General features: G+C 41.1%; 1 protein-coding gene across 3 annotated transcripts in view; it reads left to right on the plus strand.

Moving 5' to 3' along the window:
- The window catches only part of COL18A1 (collagen type XVIII alpha 1 chain), a 219,862-nt gene that overhangs the window by 144,740 nt on the left and 53,681 nt on the right, over positions 1-21,441 (plus strand). For all 3 annotated transcript variants that reach the window (XM_042443985.1, XM_042443972.1, XM_042443978.1), the window contains 5 exons: positions 4,325-4,408; positions 6,938-6,997; positions 17,622-17,766; positions 18,784-18,893; positions 21,221-21,247. In XM_042443985.1, coding sequence (XP_042299919.1) covers positions 4,325-4,408; positions 6,938-6,997; positions 17,622-17,766; positions 18,784-18,893; positions 21,221-21,247 — 426 coding nt within the window. The remainder of the gene's footprint in view (positions 1-4,324; positions 4,409-6,937; positions 6,998-17,621; positions 17,767-18,783; positions 18,894-21,220; positions 21,248-21,441) is intronic.

Here is a 21,441-nt window from a genome sequence, read left to right on the forward strand (position 1 = left end):
TGGTGATCCCTGCTTGCTCAAGGACAGCAACATTTGTCACATGGTCAGTCCAGTGTATATTTAGAATTGTGCATAAACAGCACTGATGAAAGCATTTGAGGAGTCATAGGTGTTGGCGATAGGTGACCCATGTTTCAGACTCATAAAGGAGAATAGACAGTACAATGGCTCTATACACACTGATTTTTGTGCTTCGCCTCAAGTGTTTGTTACTCCAGACTCTTTTGTGAAGCCTTCTGAATGCACTATATATGCCTTTGCTAATCTGTGATTGATCTCTTTATCAATCTTGGTGTCTGAAGGGATGATGTTTCCCAGGTAGTTGAACTGCTGAATGGACTTAAGCACAGAATTGCCTACAGTGATGTGGGGATGGTAGTGTTCTTCCTGTGGTGCCGGCTGGTAGAGAACTTCCGTTTTCTTCAGACTGACTTTCAGCCCAAAGAGCACCGCAGCTGTAGCAAAGCAAGATGTGAGGCGCTGCAGAGCTGCTTCCGTATGGGCAACGAGGGCAGCATCGTCAGCAAACAGCAGCTCACGGACTAGATAGTTTAGAGTCTTGGTGCGGGCCCTCAGGCAGCTTAAGTCAAACAGGCTACCATCAGTATGGTAGCGTATATAAATGCCATCTTCTTCTTTGAGATCTGCTGTAGCCCTTTGGAGCATCATGCTGAAGAAGATTGTAAATAGAGTTGGAGCAAGAACACAACCTTGTTTCACACCATTAGTTATTGGAAAGGGCTCCGAGAGAGCATCGCCATATCTGACTTGACCTTGCTGGCCTTCATGTAGCAGGATGATCATTTTGAGGAATTTGGAGGGGGGGCATCCTAATCGTTCCAGGATCTGCTACAGACCTTTTCTACTCACAGTGTCGAAGGCTTTGGTGAGGTCGACAAATGTTACATAGAGTCCTTTGTTCTGCTCTCTACATTTCTCTTGCAGTCGTCTAAGGGCAAATACCATGTCTGTAGTGCTCCTATTAGCTCTAAAGCCACATTGGCTTTCAGGAAGAAGTTCTTCTGCAATAGCAAGGACTAATCTGTTCAGTAAAATACCTAAACAGTAAATAATGTATACAACCTAAAATTCCATCCCTCAACCCTTAACTAAAATACAATCATCATTCATTAAACATTAAACATTAAGAATAAAACAAACAAACAAACAAAAAACCAGAGGTGCTTATTTGCCAAAGTACAATAGATGTCATCCCTCTGTATTTGCGGACTTGAAGTCCGCGTCCCTTGACCTTTTGCGGGTGGCAAATGAAGGGGGACAAAATGGGGCACACACCCATGCTACACGCCTGTGGGTGCTTGCAGGCATGCACTGCAGTTCAAGCCAATAAGTGACCAGTGGGGTCCCACAGGGCTCTGTCCTGGGCCCAGTGCTATTCAACATCTTCATCAGTGACTTGGACGACAGAATTGGGGGCATACTCATCAGATTTGCAGATGACACCAAATTAGGAGGAATAGCTAATACTCCAGAGGACAGGATCAAAATTCAAAATGACCTGAATAGACTAGAAAGCTGGGCCAAAACTAACAAAATGAAATTCAATACGAAGAAATGTAAAGTACTGCACTTAGGGCAGAAAAATGAAAAATGTGCACAGATATAGGATGGGGGACACCTGTCTGAACGAGACTACATGTGAAAGGGATCTAGGAGTCCAAGTAGACCACAAGTTGAACATGAGTCAACAGTGTGATGCGGCAGCTAAAAAGGCCAATGCAATTTTAGGCTGCATCAATAAAAGTATAGTGTCTAGATCAAGAGAAGTAATAGTGCCACTATATTCTGCTTTGGTCAGGCTCCACCTGGAATATTGTGTCCAGTTCTGGGCACCACAATTAAAAAAGGACATTGAGAAACTGGAGTGTGTCCAAAGGAGAGCGACTAAAATGGTTAAGGGTCTGGAAACCATGAGGTTCCCTATGAGGAACGACTTAGGGAGCTGGGGATGTTTAGCCTGGAGAAAAGAAGGTTAAGAGGTGATATGATAGCCCTGTTTAAATATTTAAAGGGATGTTATATTGAGGAGGGAGCAAGCTTGTTTTCTGCTGCTCCAGAAACTAGGACCCAGAGCAATGGATGCAAGCTGCAAAAAAAGAGATTCCACCTCAACATTAGGAGGAACTTCCTGACAGTAAGGGCTGTCCCACAGTGGAACACACTCCCTTGGAGTGTAGTGGAGTCTCCTTCTTTGGAGGTCTTTAAGCAGAGGCTGGATGGCTGTCTGTTGGGTATGCTTTGATTGGGATTTCCTGCATGGCAGGGGGTTGAACCGGATGGCCCTTGTGGTCTCTTCCAACTCTACGATTCTATGATTCTATGAATATAGGTGAATTTCCGTTTTTGCGAGGGGTCCGGAACAGATCCCCCATGAAAATGGAGGGACAACTGTATTCTGCTGATAGCAGCAGGAGTTACAACAACACTGCACATTGTGATTATGCATTGTTCAATGCAGTTGTGCAATCCACATTGCAGTTATACATTGTGCACTGCAGTTCATTGTGTATTGGACATTGGGCATTGCAAAATGGCACTCAGTCCTTGTTGCTATTCTCCATGTAATTGCATAGTACTGATGTAGCTTATCTCTGCATGAATATATTTATTCTATGCTGAGGGAAAGTTGGATTGCAGCTACAGGATGTTAAAAAGGATGACAAGATATCGTAATTGCTTTTACAAATCAGACTATGAAGTAATGAAATTGTCTTGTGCCCTGCCTAACACCTGATATGAACCAAGGAGGTGAATCCTTAAGATAGACCATATATACAGCCCTCTGCTAATTCATATGTTTCAGGCAGGTAAAGGCAATGTAAATATTTTAGCAGCTGTGTATTGGGCAACTACCAAAATGGCCCTTACATAAATGATTTTGTACTTCAAAAAGTGAAGTTTAAGACTCTGTGGTCAAAACGTTAACATTAAACAGGTGGAGGATATAGCTCTGCCCATACGGTATTGCTGTGTCCACCCTCCATAGATGTCTTTTTTGGATGGAGTGCAAGGGGCTATCCTTCAATCTCATCCCCCTCCTCCATGATTGTCATGTCTTAGGAAGGTTTGCTGGTGATGGTGGTTACTGATGGGGAGGCGAGGGAGCATGGAGGCAAGGGAGACTTTAACAAATAGGCTCAGTTTTGGCTTGGAAGGGAAGGAAATGGGAATGGGCTCACAGATGGAGTGCACCCTCCTATCCCTTCCCCTTGCATTTTCTGAACTGCCCCCCCTTCCTTCCCTACTGATAAGCAGCAGCAATGACCTCTTGGGGTTTGACAGCTATTAGGTTGGAGTTTTGGATGTTTCACAAAGGGTTACAGAATAAAGACATATTTGTATGTGTGACCCACATTTACATGCACACATGTCATTAATGGGATACTGGCTTCTGTATGGTACTGTTGTTATGCGGGGGGGGGGGGGGGAGGAATAATGAAATGGAGTGTTACTTGAAGAAACACATTAGGATTAATCTGTGATTTACCATTTTTATTGTCCAAGTGATGGATCTCCTACAGTCTCAAAAAAGGGTCACTACTTGTTTGGAAAAGTGTCTGATCTGCATTGTTCAAATGGAAACTTTCCTCATGGGTGGTTTAGTGCTGTAGTACTAATCTAGAAGGGAAATGTGTACTGGACGAAGGTACTGCAAAGAGTTATGCTAACTAGCAAGAGAATTTTAGCAGTAACCCCATGATTCTGGGTGGTGCTATCCACAATTACACAACATGCTGCTGGTTTTCTGTTTGGACTACAAATATTGCACAGAGACACTGGGTGTCTATAGAGGAATTCTTGATGCTGAGAATGTTGAATCTGTTTGCTTGATCCTTTGGAAAACTTTATACTAGAAAGTTGAACCATAGATGCGGAAGAGACCAAGATGAAATCAAGTCCAGGTCTTTACTACAAAGCTCAAAGCTCATCATCATATCACCCTCTTCACTTGCACAGATTCTGCTTAAGCTTTTCTCAGTTAACATTTAAGTTCTGATCAGTGCAGGTATGTTATCTGTGGGCCACAATGAGAGATCAATGAACTGTTTGCCTTAATTAGGTATAATATATAACAGCCACTGATCTTGCCAGGGAATCCTGTGAAATATGATTCTTGCCAATGAAAATAGGACTGAACTGTGTTTGTGTCTGATATTAATCTTGACTTAAAATGCAAGTAGGAAATGTAAGCAATCATTACGGTGTAGGGCCTGGGGGGCTATACTCCCTCACAACTGGGAGTGGTACCCTGCATTTCTAGGAAGCTGAAGAGGGACTGATATCTGTTTTTCTTGGTTTTTAGGGTGTAATTGCAGAACTGAAAGTGAAGGGAGATCCTCGAGCAGCTGAGCTCCATTGTGAGGAAGATGAAGATGATTCTGATATGGTAAGTGGCTTTCTCTTTGGCAATTTTTAGACATACACACATATTGAAAGTCTCTTGTATTGGATTAGCTCTGTTGTGTTGTAAAATCATCACTTAATCATACTTATACTGTTCTTCTCCAGATCTGCTATGGCTGCAAAGAAGAGCTTGGACACTTTTCATTTACATTTTCAGTTAACCACAGTTTGCTGTGTCTTCTATGTAGGCACAGTGCTTTATTTTGGCAAGTGGAAGCAAACCAAGTTCAACCTACAAATTATGAAACTGGCTTGATTTTACTAACCATAGTTAAGGTTAACCATAGGTAAGAGTTCAAATAACATGCTAAACTGCAGTTTAAAACAAAATCAGGATCTATTGAGCTGCTTCTTGCAGCTGCACCAGAAAGTGGGCACAAACCTAGGTGGAAGTTTTGCTCATGTTGATAAATACCAGTGAGAAAACACTTTGGGATGGAGAGCCATGTTTTCATTCCACTGATCTTTGATAAAATTGAAGCTATTACAGCATGTGGCTCCCCAGTCAGAGACTTCACTCACTGTGTCTGAGGAGCTGACTTTGCCAGCTGAATTAGGATCATTCCCCTCTTGCCTTCTCCAGAGAGGGAAGGCAAGAGGCTAGCGATGCTCCTTGGTGGTGCTCCAAGAACTGGCAAGTTTCAGTATCCCATTTAGCCAGCTTTCAAAGCATTAGCTGACTGTGCTTTGCTCCCTTTTGCCATTTCTGTGCACCTTAATGAATCAAATTGGTCCCATGGGCCAGAGGTTCCTCCCCAGGTGCGGCATTGTGAAAAAATGCAACTGAATTATGTTGAACTGCAGTTCCCAGAAGCCATAGTTAGCATTGCCAATTATCATTAATGCTGGGAGTCGCTCCTGAAGGACTGCACAATTCTTACTCCTGGGCTTTTCACACTACACAATTACAGTGCTATTATTTAACTGCCATGCCACCATGCGGTGGGATCTTGGGATTTGCAGATTATGGAGGTGTACTCAGAATTCTCAGCCAGAGAGGTCTGGTACCTCACCAAACTGCAGATTCCATATTCATCCATGTTAGCCTGGAATCATAAAGTGGTGTAATGTGAAAGGGCCTCAAATATAGGCCAATATTATCTGTGTAGTTTCTGGCTGTCTATCCTGGGTCTTTGTCAGAGGTCATTCCCAGCCCCTTTCTCTGTAATTCTTTAACTAGAAGCATTGGGGATTAAACCTTTGACTTGTATGCAAAAGCAAGTGCACTAAGATCGAACAGTGACCTTTCCCATAACACTACTTAGGTTTGGATATAGGGTTTTCCCCGAAATTAGATGCAGATGAGGAGGCAGCTTCCGGAATATACATGTGAAAATATTTCAGTGCAGAGGATCAGTATTATTTGCTGATGAGAAGATTTTAAAACAAATAACATACAGCTTTTCTGATAGTGAGACATCTAGGATTTGGATTTATATAGTGAGTAAGGTATCTTTGTATATGAGTGAACAGCCTATTTTCTTGAGGTTTGTCATGGGATTATATATGGTGGTAATGATTTCCATTCATTCTAATTACTAATTTGTAACAATAATTCATAATATTGTTGAGTTCTTGCTAGACAGTGAGTTCCATCTTTTCTCTTCTGTTCTGTTAGAAGCTTGTTTATAAATCTAGTTGTCCTGCATTAGAAATGCCCTTATTTATGAGCTGAATTGGAGACTAAGGTTAGTGGAGAATACCTGTCCAAGTAATGAGCCCGGACCGCATTTTTTTAATTAAAAAGGTTATAGTTATATTGGTTACAGTTGAATAGGCTTGGCCCAGAGCTTGGGTATAGATCTGGGCATCAGTTGACCTTCCTACCAGCTGATTGCAATCCGTTCATCAATTGACCCACCTACCAGCCAAAGGAAACCTGTTCACACAGCCTGCCTTTAGGTAGCACTGGAATTACAGGTACTGGAATCGACTTGGTGGACTGTGTGGTTCCCCTAATATCTGGGAACATGGCACAGCCATTTGCCCCTGAATTGGGCATGAGCTTCCTTATCATGTATGACTGGCACATGGGCACTGTCTACCCCCAAAGATCCAGTCCCCAGTACCAAAACCACCCAAATCTCTATCAGTATTAACAGTGTGATAATGAAAGAGTAAAGTAATCGTCTATACAAAATCTCATGATTAATGCTGACTGACTGTTGGCATGTTGAGGAAGCAGTTTATGTGGCCCAGGAGTGACCCAGAGTGAAGCCTCCACTTGTTCTGTGCCCCACTCCTGCCAGCCAAGCAGGCTGGTCATCCTACTCCATACCACAGTTTGGGAAAGAAAAATGTCCCTGATGCCTGGAACATGGCTCCTGCCCTTACTTTGCCCACAGTTGTGATCTGTAAGTTGGCACTCCCTGTGAGCAGGGAACTACACTCTTCAGAGAATTAGTTGATTAAGCCAAATACATTCATTAACTGAGTCCAGCCATCCTTTGTTCATATCTGTTGACCTAGAAGAATACTTATCCCTTTTTTCCCTTCTTAAAAAATTATTTAGATGTCTGGAGACGGTGGAAGTGGAATTGAAGAAAAGCCACGATTATTAGAAAAGGAAAGGGTGAGTCCAAGACCATTATTATTTAGTGTTAATGCTTTCCAGTATAGAAATGCTTTTTAACTCTCAAAATTAGCCTTGATGTATGCAGACTGCTGCTCCTTCACTTCCCCCTCTTCCTCTTATTCTTTGTTTGTTACTATTAAGTGATTATGATAATAATAATTTGTTTTCTTCTGGCTGTTGCAAATGGATGGTTTGGTTGACATTTTGATAATCTGTAACATCTTTTTATAATGAGCAGGTGAGGCCACCCTCCAGAGTATTTGGTAAGCAAGTGTTGCCTTTCCTTTGAACAGCAAGTAAAGTGATAAAGCTGCTTATGCAGAACTAAATTTGAAGAGGTCGAGCTAATGGTAGACTGAAAACTGCAAGGTCAACACATGCCAGCCAAGCCTGGCCCACCCACTGTTGGCCCATACACTTGCAAATAACTTGATTCTGAGCCACCTTACTCTCAAAAGGGCCATTTAAAATGAGAAATGATCTTTGTCCACTGTGAAAATGTCCAACAACTGAAGATATTATATTTAGAGCATAAAGACCTATGGAAGTCTGGCTTGATTTCCTTCTGTAACTTTGCACTCAATGAGTACTGTCAGTATATTAAGCATTTTATGGGCTGTAGTAGTCGCCTTAACCAGAGAATTTATCATCTCCCATGAATGGAAAAGGGAAGAGCGGGGAAAGATTTGCCACATTAATTGGCAGCATGGAGCAGGAGGAGTTGGAGGCAGTGGAAGAGAGGGTAGAATGGGATTGAATTGATTTTGAAAAGGTTCTTCTAAAAATCCAAAAGGTTAAGTAGCAGCAGCAACAAGTAGCAACTCAATGCTAACTCAAACCAATGATGCATCAAGATAGAAGGACCTGTCTTATACTTAACTGATTAATTGGTCTGTGTCTATCAGGAAAAAAAGAGTCTATGAGCTGGGGTGGTTTTTTTTAATCTTTATTACCTGAGATCTTTTATAAGGAGAGTGAGGAGTTTTGACCTTCTGGATGTTGATCTATTTTGCCTCCTAGGAGACCCAGCCAGCATAGCCCTAGCTCCATGAGTTGTAACCTAACTCTGAGAGAAGCTTAATCCTGGTAGGTTTGATGGTGAGCAATAATAAAGCATAACAAAAATAATAATAAAAAAAAACAATTAAAAAAGTGGTGGCGGAGCAATCGATACCGAGCCGCGGGTCGTATCTGCTCTTTGCGGCCGTGGATGCTCAGAGTCCGTGCAGCTCCCGTTTTGTTTACACTTCAAAACGAAAAACAAGCTTAGAATCTGGAGCGTCAGATCCTCAAACGAGCCCCTCTGCCTCCCCTTTATCGGGGGGGATACTTTTGAGCTAGTGATACCTAACCCCACTGCCCCTGTCGCCGCAAAGCCGCAATCACGCTCTGGAGCCTTTCTTCAGAGGGTGATCAAGGCGCCTCCATGCCACCGGAAGTCCCAAAGAAAGCTACTTTTGAGGCAGAACAAACCTGGGTAGTATAGGTATGATAAAGGCTCATACAGGAAAAGGTGTTTGGTTAACATTTTTAGGATTTTATATGTGATAATTTGTCTACTGAATCCTGCTTGAAAATAAACTAGTCGCCTGTTTTGTTTAATACACCACTGGTACCATATACTTGTCTAAACTCAGCTCCAGCTAAGAAGCAGATCATGACATTTTGTTAGCAGCAGTTTCTCAACAGTCTATAACTGTTCCTCACATGAAGAACAATTGTAGTGGTTAATAAGAGGTTATCAGGATACATATGTTTTTTGCTTCCAAGTAGAGGTTACACTTGGCATATAACTTAAATGATATATAGGTCACATGTTGTGTGCCTTCATGTCATTTCTGACTTATGGAAACCCTGAGGTGATCTTATCATATGGTTTTCTTAGCAAACTTTGTTCAGAAGGAGCTTGCCATTGCCTTCCTCTGAGGCTAAGAGAGTCTGATTGGCCCAGGGTCATCCAGTGGGATTGGAATCCTGTCCTGCCAGAGTCCCAGTCAAACACAAACATACCACACTGGCTCTCATATATGTCGTGTGTGTGTGTGAGAGAGAGAGAGAGAGAGAGAGAGAGAGGGTTGTTTCTGTACTTATAAACAATGGTTTAAAGCAGTCCAGATTTTTATTACCTGGAGATAGATTTCCTACTGTACCAAAGAGTCCAAAGATGATTTGCTAATTATCATCTTTCCACCAGGTGTGCAGTGCAGCCTTGAAACATATCCGGGTGTGCTAATCCAAACAGTGTGCCCAAGAGTAGCCATTAATAGTGCTGAGGATGTGAGGTTGATCCAGAGCAGTAATGTACTGAGGTGGCTGATCAAGCTGGACTCTTCCATTTCCTGTCAATGGAGATTTGCTGCTGCTGAGTTTCTGGCAATGGTTTGTCATCCTTGGCATACTAGTGGCTGTTTCAATGGTGCATCACATAATTACAGACTTTTTTTTTTTGTCTTCAAATACTTCTGTGTCTGGCTAGCCAGGTCTAATTAGTTTTAATTATGAGGGTTCATGACACTGACTTTTCTGTTTTTCCCCCTTTCAAGAGCAGGTTGAGTGGGAAGGGTTATACCTGCTGCTCCAATAAAATTGTTTGAATTACAGAGTACAAAACAACAAGATTAAGAGATTAAGATTAAGATTAAGATTATGGCTGGTGGGATTGAGTGCTCCTGTGATGCAAGAGGCTATGCTGACGGAAGCAGTGCTGCCAGCAGAGTTTACCATGTAATACAGGCATTTGCTGAGGAGTCAGACTAAATGTGCCAAACAGCTATTGGGGGCAGGGACATTAGTGAAAGATCCCCTAAGGACAATGGCAGTGGCAATATAGCTAATGCTTGTTAGTACTGGGCCTTTTGAAGATCTTCTACCATGAAAACCCTATGATAAGACAATTCAAAATAAAACAAGAGATAGTGCTCCCAGGTCAGATGGCACTCATTAGACTACTGGGGTAGACCAGAGGACAGCTATGAATATCAGTGTAGCTAATGATGTAACTGGACTCAAGTCAAAAGGACAGTCAGCTGTTGACATGCTCAGGAGGTGAAAAGCAAGTCTGAAGGAGCACAGCTCATATTATAGGAATATGGATTGTGAGAAGTATGAATCAGAAGATAGGCATAGTAAAACAAGAAATGAAATGAGTGGACATGAATAGGACATTTTGAATCAGATACTGTAATTACACAGTGTTTTACTCAGGAAATGAAAACCTGGCATTTATAGTGAGAACAGATGTAGCAAAAGCAGTCAAAGGATATCATGCAGAGTCCGAATGAATAATATCAATAAGACTTTAGGGGGAAAACATCAATATAACCTTAATCCAAGTTTATGTTCCAACTACAGAGGTAGAAGAAAAAAAAAGAGATTCTGTGCTGGAGTCCAGGAGGCTATTGATCACACACCAAACATGACTTATTGTTAATCATTGGCAATAGGGATGCAAAATTAGAAAACAGAGGAAAATCAAAGATTTTATGAAAAGTTGGCCTAGGATCAGGAAATGAAACAGGAGACTGACTGACTAAATTTTGCAAGGCCAACAATTTGTTCATCAAAAATACATTCTTTTAGCAACCCAAAAAGCAATATGTGGGCATTGCCTGATGGCCAATATAGGTGTCAAATAGATTACATAATTGGAAGCACAAGATGGAGAAGCTCCATTCTGCAAAATCAAGACCAGAATCAGATTGTGGCATATACCATGAATTACAAATGTCAAATATTAGAATAAAGCTAAAGAAGAACACTAAACCAATCATCATGTCTAATTACAACCTGAAGAACATTCCCATAAAACTTAAAGATAATGTAAAAAATAGATTTGCATTATTAAGCCTAACTAACTAGGAGCCAGAAGAACTCTGGACTGAAACCAGGGGCATTGTCAGGAATGAATGCAAGAAGACACAATCTGTAGCCAAAAAGAAAGAAGTTTCAGCAAATGACAGATGAAACTTTTCAAGCAGTTAAGGCTAGATGAGAAGCAAAAGTAAAAGGTGACAGAAATACAGTCAGAACTCTGAATGCAACTGTTCAATAACTTGTGTGAAGGAACATGGAGAACTACTATAATAATAATCAATTTAGATAAATAGAAGGTGACAACAAAAAAGGAAGAACAATAGAGCTCTTCTACAAGGCATGAGAAATTAAAGGGATATTTAAGACAAGGATGGGGAGGTTCTGTGATTAGCAGGGAAACTCATTACATGACCAAGTAGAAAAAAAAAATGGAAACAGTACACAGAAAACTATGTAAAAAAGATTAAAATGTGACAGGTTTATTCAAGGAAAAACCATGTCAAGACAAAACTCCAGTTTTAGAAAGTGAAGTGGAAGCTACACAGAACATTTAGGAGAAATAAATCGCCAGGAACAAAAAGGCATACCATTAGAGTTGGTTCAATCCATAGAGACAGAATCCACTCTAGTTGTAACTGAAATTGGTCAACAAATATGTAACACAAAACAGAGATTGGAAACAGTCAATATACAGTCCAATCCCCACAAAAATTGATACCAGGGATTGCAGTAACCACAGGACCATTCCATTGCATTCATTTCCCATACAAGCAAAGTGATGCTCAAAATTCTACAACAAAGACTTTTACCATATATGGAGTGAGAAATGCCAAATGCCCAACCTGAGTTCAGGAAAGAAAGAGGTACTAGCAGTCACATTGCAAACATATATTGGATAATGGATTGCACCAAAAATTTCAAAAGAAAATCAGCCTGTGCTTTAAAGATTCTAGCAAAGCCTTTGATTTAAGAAAGAATTATTTTAAAGCATGTATAAATTTTTAAAACAATGATTTTAAAGAATTTAGATTGTTAGCTATTAATTACCTATTTTACATTTAATGCCCAATTCTTACTCATCAGGTTACCAGTTATAAAGGATAATATGTATAAAGCCATCCCCACCCCCCCGCCTATTCCCTTGAATTCATCTTGCAGCTAATTTTTCACGTTAATTTTCTTCAATGTTAACTTCCAGTTTATGTTTGACCTTAGCACTGGAAACTATGATCTCTTAAAATGCTATGCATGTATTCGTTTGTTAGGCCTGTGTTCTGTTTGTTCATCACACAGATGTTTCACATCTCTGTGTGAGTTCTCTAATGTTTGCCTCCTGGCTTGTAGACCTCCACAGTGACATCTAATTTCTTGCCACATATTGACAACACAGGCTTTGGATGTAGTCTCCACTGCTCCAGCTTGCTCTTTGAATCTGCCATTATCTTCTTTATAGGCTTATATTGATCTAAGATCCTTACCAAAAATGGGTTGCAGTGCTCCAGAAATACAATGCTACCTCCTTGTTCAAACCACTGTTTGTAAAGGGGAAAAAAAGGAGATAGAATTAGGAAGTCACTTCATTATGTCCGCAGACCAGCTGATGAATGGGGTTTCAGTCTTATTAGCTTCCCAGCTGCTTTGCATATTATCTGAAAAAATAAGTTTTTCTTCATGCTTCTTCTCAGGGGATTACAAGAAATCTCAGCTTGGCTCCCAGACAAGTGTCATATCTCAGCCAAAAGTAGTTTAAGATCAAATTGCTAAAGCAACCACTTCATCATAGGGAGGCAAGGATGGCCTTCCCTAGGTTTATTTTTGTAAAGTACATTACTTTTGTATCATTTTTAAAAATCACCCAGTATATATTTACATAAAAAACAGCATAGTGCAATGGTTTAAGAGTGTTGGACTATAACTTAAGTCATTTCCGACTTATGGCGACTCTAAAGTGAACAAAGCTTTCTTGGCAAGATTTGTTCAGAGGACATTTGCCATTTTCTTCCTCTGAGGCTGAGAAATTATGACTGCCCCTGGTCCTCCCTGTGGATTTTCCTGGCAGAGTGGAGATTTGAACCCTGATCTTCCAGAGTCCTAGTCCAGCACACAAACTGCTACACTACACCGGCTTGGACCAATATTACAAAATTTTAAAACAAACAAAAAGTCATTAGTGAGTAAGCAGCTAATGTTTCTCCTTCTTTAAAACTGGATCAAAGTTCTTGTTCCTGTTCTTAGCTGGTTAGTTTTTATTAATTTTTCCCCCATTTCATTATTATATTTACTTCAGGGATTTATTGTCTTCAATACATGTTGGATTGTGGGGTGATTCATACATATTTGAAACTAATAATGAAAGTGAATGTGTATTTCCTTTTTAGAATAAGCACAGCCATGCACCATTTGAGCTTTTGGTTTTTAAAAATGCTTTTATACATTAGAAATTTGAACCTGGAAGTTTCAATATTTGGGCTGATAGTGGATATTTTCAGTGGTGAATGAAAATATTCAAAAGTAGTAGACATCTAGGCATAAAGTCATCATCACCCCAATGTCCTTTCATGTATTGATGAACTCAGCAACTCTTGCCTTTTCCTTTGTTGTCATCTGACTGGACCAAGGCTGCAAAAGACCCACAATCAAAGGGTCTGGCCCAATGTTTATTATGGTCCCCATGATCACCTTGGTTCCTTTCTCCTTAGTGTTATGATTGCATTTTAATAACCATAGCTGCGTCTTAGGAATCCTGGAGCTTAGGGACAAGGCACTAGACTAAAGGATCTCTGTGGCTGAGAATTCTAAATACAAATTCCCTCAACTGCATATCCCAGGATTGCATAGGATGTTGCCATGGTGGTTAAAGTGGAATCAGAGGGCGACAATGGTATAGTGTGAAAGGGTCCTAAGTACACAATACAGATGCTTTACTGTATGTAAATTTGTATGTGTGAAAGGAGGACCATACTAGTTGCAGCCATGACATAAAGCCATTGTGTTTCTTAGAAGATGGCCTCTGAGTCCTCAGAGCAAGGATTTTGGCAGTGTGTGGTCCTGAAAGCAATGCAGTAAAATTCTGGAGCTGTTTAGCAGCTCTCTGGAAAGACTGATGATTGTACTCAAAATAATATTTTATTGTATACTGTGCAGAATGAATACAGTTAAATTGTGTGTGTGTGTGTGCACAAAGGATGCCTTTTGTTTTACACCCATATTATTTATTAATTTGTCCTTCTGTCTCAATTCCCAGCACTCTCAAGGCTATAATCTCATTGAAAGCAACAAGGACACCAATTTTAAATGCACATTATATAAAAAGAGAGAGAGAACAGCAGACAGAAATAGAGAGGCAACTATTTATTTATGACATTTTTGTCCTACCATAGTTCCAAAGACCCAAAGGCAATTTGCAGGTTTTCCCCTTAGTTCTTTATTCACAACAACCCAGTCAGATAGGTCAGGCTGAGAGAGAACACTTCTAAATTTACCCAGTCAGCTTTCTGGTGAAGTGGGTATTTTAATCTTGAACTCTCTAATAATAGCCTATTGTTGTTTGTATGCCTTTAAGTAGTCTGTGACTTATGGCAAGTCTAAGGCAAACCTATCACGGGGTTGTCTTTGGGAAGATATGTTCAAGGGAGGTTTGCCATTGCCTTCCTTTGAGGCTGAGAGATTCTGACTTGCCCAGGGTCATCCATGGTCAATAATAATAATAATAATAATAATAATAATAATAATAATAATAATAATAAAATTTTATTTATATACTGCTTTTCCATTGATCAAAGCGGTTTAACAACATGTAAAACTTACAATATAAAAACATCAATATATTAAAAACACAGTAAGCAATAAACCATATCTCATGCCAGCTCAATAGTGCTGTCAGAAGGGGGAGGGAGAGCATTCGGGAGTCAGGAGTCAGGGGTATGCCTGCTCAAAAAGGTGTGTTTTCATCCCCTTTTTAAATTGAACTAAGGAGGTGGCCGAGCGGAGCTCGCCGGGGAGCGAGTTCCAGAGCTTGGGAGCCGAGATAGAAAAGGCCCTCCTGGTGGTGATAGACAATCTAGCCTCCGGAACTCAACATTTGCTTCCCGGCTGATCTGAGTGTGCGGGGCGGATTATATGGCGCGAGGCGGATCCTCCAAGTACCCTGGGCCCAAGCCATTTAGGGCTTTATAGGTAATAACCAACACCTTGTATTGTGCCCGGAAGCGAATAGGCAGCCAATGAAGGTCTTTTAAGACCGGTGTTATGTGACTGGTCCTAGGTGTATTAGTGACCAGTCTTGCCGCCATATTCTGTACCAGTTGCAGCTTCCGGGTATGGTACAAGGGTTGCCCCATGTAGAGCGCATTGCAGAAATCCAAACGAGAGGTTACCAGAGCATGTACTACTGTTTCTAGGTCCCCCTGGCTCAGGTAGGGACGCAGCTGGCGTATCAGCCGAAGCTGATAACAGGTGCTCCTGACCGTCGCATCCACCTGTGAGGTAAGGTGGAGTGACGAATCAAGAAGCACCCCCAGACTGCATACAGAGTCCTTCACGGGAAGCGTGATCCCATTCAGGACAGGTGGAAATACCGCCATCCCTGGGCCAGGAGAAGCTATCACGAGCACTTCTGTTTTCTCTGGATTCAGGCTGAGTCTGTTTTCCCTCATCCAGCCCATTACCGACTCCAGACAGACAACAAGAGGAGAGATGCCATCCTTGGTCACTGAATCAGTCGGAGACATAGAGAAGACTATTTGGGTGTCATCAGCGTACTGATAACCCCGCGCCCCATGCCTCCGGATAATCTCTCCCAGTGGTTTCATGTAAATGTTAAAGAGCATGGGGGATTGGAACCCTGGTTTCCAGAGTCCTAGTCCAACACTCAAACAACTACACCACTCCAGCTCCTAATGATAGTCTGACACTCTTAAAAACATTATTTCACATTGACAAACAATAATCCTCAAGTGTTTCATGCAACAGGAAAGAATAATGAAACAATGTGGGAAACACGTTCATAGAAGAAAGTGCCCCCAGGACACAAATTGTAAAAAATCTGATTCTGGATTAGTTTGGTCTGTGGATATGTAAGGAAATCAATTTTTTCCTTATGCGTTTGGATATGGAACACACATGCCACCCAGTGGCCAAAGGCCTAATTGTTCCACATCATCTCTTCTCTGTTCAGAGATTTCTTCATAGTCCTGAAGCCAGGGATAGGTGGGTGGGTGGAGGCATGGATGGATGGACAGACAGACAGGCAGACAGATATTTTTTAAAACCCTAGAAATTTCTGGAAAACTTTAAATGTTTGCACTGTATCAGTCATAAGCTTTCATTACCTTTTACTGTAATGGTACTGTTTTGAATAGTTATATGGTAGGTAGACAGACAGACAGATGATCAATCACAAGCTCTCAGAGAAGGGGAATGGGAGGATGTATCACATTGCAAACCTTCCTCTTTGCCAGTGGAGAGGGATATCCCTCTCTCGAGACCTCTTTGTTGCAACAGCGCAGCGAAGAGTACTGCCCCATCACTCCTCCAACAGGAGTAGGCAGTCAACAGGGGCTGCCTCATACCAGAGCAGTTCTTGGATCTGCGGAACCTTTTTCTCTGACAAGGGAGAAAAACAGTGCAACCATAGGAGCTGACATAGTTGTTTACTCTCTTCTGAAAGCAATGACAGGGGATTCTTTTGAAAAAGATGACCAATACATGGTTTGCCTCAGCCAGTGTTGGCTTGGCATGGCTTAGCAAGCAGTGTTTTCTGTGTCATGGAATCTCCCTCCTTGTTCAGTCAGAGTTTTTACTATCCATTCTTCTGTCATTGGTGCCTTAGTCCATTTCCAAATAAACATGGTCTTGAAAATGTTAGGATAATGGAAGCTTATTTCTCTAATCTGAATTGGTGTCTGCAAAAAAACTAACATGATTTTGAACTTTCACTTGAAGCTTCTTTAAAAAAAGAAAAGTTGCTATTCTGCACCCACCCATCCCAGAAAATTCTTCACTTTATACAATCAACATTATTGTTACAAATGGCCAAGGCCTCTTAAGATGTAGTAATTTTGTTTTGGAGTTGAAAATGTAGGAGATAATACAGTAGAATAAACAGTGAAAGAATTGTTTGTTGAATTCAGACACATAGTCATGTTAGTCTGGAATATTAGTATGAAAATGGATCTTGCAACCTCTTTGAGACTAACTGTGCAAAAGAGGTTATAGCAACTTTTTTCCCACTCAGTCTCACAAATGGGCTGCAAGATCCCTTTGCATAGAGTTGTTCATTGCTTGACTGAAGTGACTGGATCCTGGTTGAATCAGGCCCATTGAAAATAACAGGAATAGCCATTTCAGGTTTCTGTGGGGCTGCAACAGCCATATGGTCTTTGCATTTTTCTCTCTCCTACATCTGTTCCCCAGCTGGTTACCACAGGAAGCTTCCAAAGACCTCACCAGTTCATGCTTTTCTTAGACGTTTCTTAGCTGCTAATCAATGGGTGGAGGATGTTTGTGGTGAGAAGTGTATAGTGTGTATTTCCACGCATGCACATGTGCTGGAGTATGTGCTTGTGTATGTATGAGATGGGGTAGCCTAGGCCTCTCCATTTCTGACCACATAGTTCCCAACATGTACCCCTCATTCTTTCAGACTTGCTATCTGCTCCCATGGCCCTTGGAGAAAAAAAAGGTTGCTTATTCTGGGACTAAATTTAGCCTGGATGCAAGCAAATAATTTAGAAGAGGGCAGACATGGGCTTCAGTTATCTGTTGCAAAGCCAGTGAAAGTTTATTCCAATGCTGTTGTTATCACCAGGTGCCCCCAGTTGTCTCAAATCTACCAGTGCCGCCTCCTGTCACTTCTCCTCCCATTGCCAAAAAGCCCACGCAGCTGGAAGAGACAATCCATTCGCACATGGACCTTACAGAACCAAAAGAGAAACCGCCATCTGCTGCAGGAGGTAAGGCTAGTTTTTTAAAAGTTGGCAGTCACAAAAAGGTGGGAGGGAATAAGTATAATTAAAGATCTGACCATTCATGTCCTCTGAATAAGAGTAGAATAAAGAATCTCCAAATAGCACTTATTCTTCATAAAAAGCAAAGGGTGTTGTGCCAAATATAAGGAAATCTTTGGTGTCTGTGTTAAGATAATTTAAAATTAGGCTGATTATTAGGTGCATGGAAAATATGTAAGCTTTAGATCTCACCAGAGCTCTTCATAAGGCGAGATGTTGCCAAAGAATAAATGAACAAAATTGTGAAAGTGAGACAAATTTCATTTACTGAGATTTTCTGAGATCTCATCCCTTCTAAGCATGAGGTACAGTCACCCACTTGGCTTCTGTTAACTTATCTTTGGCACCATCTAAAATTTGTGGGCAGCCCCCACTCTTGTGGGCTGCACCATCATGTCCATCTGCATGTCCAGGTAAATGAAAAACCATGGCACATTACTTCTCCTTACCATTTTTGGCTGGACTGAAGGATGAAATTAGGGATTCTTGGGGGTAGAAAAGTGGAACTGTCACATTTGTGAATAGTTTTGTTTTCAACTATTTTCAGACAATTTCAAACAATTTAAAAATAAAAATGGGAAGGGTTTCAGGGGGCTTTACAGGACTGCTATGACTGGAGGCTATATAAATGGGGCTGGAGACCACTGCATCTTTCATCATTCTGATCTAAAACTATCTTCAGATACATTAGTATATGTTTAAAAAGCTGTTTGGTTTGTCGTTCCCTCTGTTTTCCTCTGCAAAAGTATCAGTGTGTTTTGCCTACGAATGTAAAGAGAGCCACATAACAGCTGGATTTCAAACTCTCAAGTTATCTATGGCAGTGTTTTTATGTTGAATCTGAACATTGAACACACAGAGGTATTGTTTCAAGATTTTGCAGCAACTCCTTTGTCCTCCTCTTCCCTCCTTTATTTTTTTTTTTTTTAATGAACAGATTCTTTTTAACTTTTTCCTCCATAGTGGGAGCCAAAGGTGAGAAAGGAGACTCTGGTGAAAAAGGTGAACGTGGCCCCAAAGGGGACTCTGGACTTGGTGGAGTTTTGTCAACAGGTGGTGCCAAAGGTGAAAAGGTAAACTGAGGATATATAACACTTCTTAGTCATTTTCTTCAAAGGTGACAGATATGTAACTGGGCTTGTCTAAATTAGGAACAAGACACAAAGACAGTCAACCAGCATATTTGATCTGCCCTGCTAAAAGTTTTTTTTTTAGTATGACCTCTTCCCATTTTCTGTCTTGGACCTTGCCCCCCCCCCCCATCCCCCCAAAAGATATTTTGCCAGCATGAAGAAAACTGAATTTATATAATCAGTAAAGTGAAGCTTCACCAAAGCTGATTATTTTAGTGCATGTGTGAACTCCAAGGGGATCTGCTTGGGATTGTCACAGGGATTGAGATGTGTAGAGACAGAGAAAGAATAAGTTACACCCAGGATATATATATATATATCTATATTTTTGGAAGGAATGCAAGTGGAGTGATTCTAAAACAGCTTTCGGGGGGGGGGGGGGGGGGGGGGAAACCCCGTGTTTTTTTTTTTTGCCATACATAAAATTATTTTTTGCTACACTGCCTTCCCATCATTTTAAAGTTGATCATGTTTTCACACTCATATTTTATGCTGAATATATGATGTAGGAGCTGGAGCTGCAAGCTAGAGTAGAAGACCTGTGTGGTGTAGACCGTGTTAGAAAGAAAATGTTAAAGCCTAGGAAAAGAAGAGGCTTCTTGTACACGTTCTGAGATAACAATGCCTGAATACCAAACTTTTCTTTTAGTGTTGGGACAAAACTGAAGCTTATAAGAGGAGAGGTTTGGATTGTGCTTCCATGATCAACATATTCATTATTTCATCCTATAACTTAATGCTGTGCAGATGTTGTACTTCAGTTTCCATCATCCTTCGCTGCTGACTAGTTAGTCAGTCAGTCAACCTTTATTAGGTATACAAAAACAACATACATTTACAATAAAACTTCAGGATCGTTATTAAAATTTAAGCCATAATCTTGTTGCCTCCACCAGAAAATTGGCCATTAGCCTGATAATATGCGGGTTCAGATCTTCCAATAAGTATTCTACTGATAACCCATCCAAACAGATATTCATTTCCAATAACCTTCTTAACAATTTTCCCCTCGGAATTATATACAATTGTGGTGATCCCTGGGGCAATGAGCCCTGTGCGTGGCTCTTACTCCCAGGGAGTCCCTTAAACTTTCCCCTAGAGTCTCCTAGGTCTCCATTCCTGCTCCCTGCTGAGCTGAATGAGACCCCTTGAGATCCTGTATTCTTTGCTGCCACCACCCAGTGAATCTTAATGAACTACGTTTCCCTAAGCACACACTGGGACTTGCTAGGGAGAGATCTAGTTTCCGTTCCCTTGTTAACTTAGCAACCAGTAACCGAGCTAAGACGTGTGTACAGGAGCAGAGAGAGACAGCAGATAGTTTTAAAGAAAGATATTTATTTTAAAGAAACAGCATAGGATAGGAAGGTATCATTCATGCAAAGCCTCCTTGCCTTGCAGGTATAGAAAGCATAGTTACAAAGTATTCATTTCAGGCAAGCTATTAGATAAACATAACAAAACCTAGACGCACTAGCTAACACAGTTCCTAGCTACTCACACAGTGATGGGATTTGCAGTTCGTGTTGAGTTTCTGGATGCAGGGAGCTGGCTTCTTGCCAACTCCACCTGCATTCCTCACAGCCGGTTCCCCAGCTGCCCAGAGAACAAAGAAAACATCTGGTTTCCCCCAAGAGGAGGGAGGGAGAGACAAAAGACCACATGGTTGCAAAAGGTTTTTAAAGCCTACTCAAGGAATGTTCTTGAATCTCCCGGTCCTACTCTCTGATTGGTCAGTTAGACCTTACATCAGCTATTATGTCACAGCTCATTAGCATGTGATGTCAGCCCTCATTAGCATGTACCTCCCCCCAGATTAACCCTTTGTGGTTCAGGAGAAGTCCCCAAATGACTGGAGGGCCCAGTCATTACAACAATGGACAAAGCAATACAATATGATGGAGAACATCTGGAGCTTGATCACAGTGACATACACGATTCAAAAATGGGGTCTGCAAATATCTGCCCCTGGTCACATTTGAGGGGTGTACATTCAGTCTTGCAAACAAAAAGGCCTTCCTCGACACTAGCAGTGAAAGGGTTTGAAAATAATCTGGAATCTTACCCTGCTGACTAGTTAAATTGAGTTGCCATCCAAGATCTGGAGAACCAAATACTGCCCATCCCTGCTTTAACCTGTTATTTCTGAACATCTTTCTTTTTCCTTTATCGGTGAGTGAATATTTCAAAGTATGATAATATTGCATTGGACTATTGCATTGGATTATTGTTGCCCTACACTGAAATGTTGGGTTTTTCTCTTGTAGGGAGAAAAAGGAGAGCTGGGTGTTAAGGTGAGCACAGCTGCTACACTGGTTTTTTTTTTTTAAAAAATGGTTTCAGAGAAGTATTGTGATGACAGTTTACGCCATGATTTCTATCATGGTGCTAGGGTTGGAAGGAATATTCAAAAATATTTGAAAAATGGTTGAAAAACATGTTTTTCAAGTGTTGAGAAACTGTGAAGAGAGGAATCCTGGACGGATGA

The sequence above is a fragment of the Sceloporus undulatus genome, chromosome 1, assembly GCF_019175285.1.
Source record: "Sceloporus undulatus isolate JIND9_A2432 ecotype Alabama chromosome 1, SceUnd_v1.1, whole genome shotgun sequence".
Classification (NCBI taxonomy): domain Eukaryota; kingdom Metazoa; phylum Chordata; class Lepidosauria; order Squamata; family Phrynosomatidae; genus Sceloporus; species Sceloporus undulatus.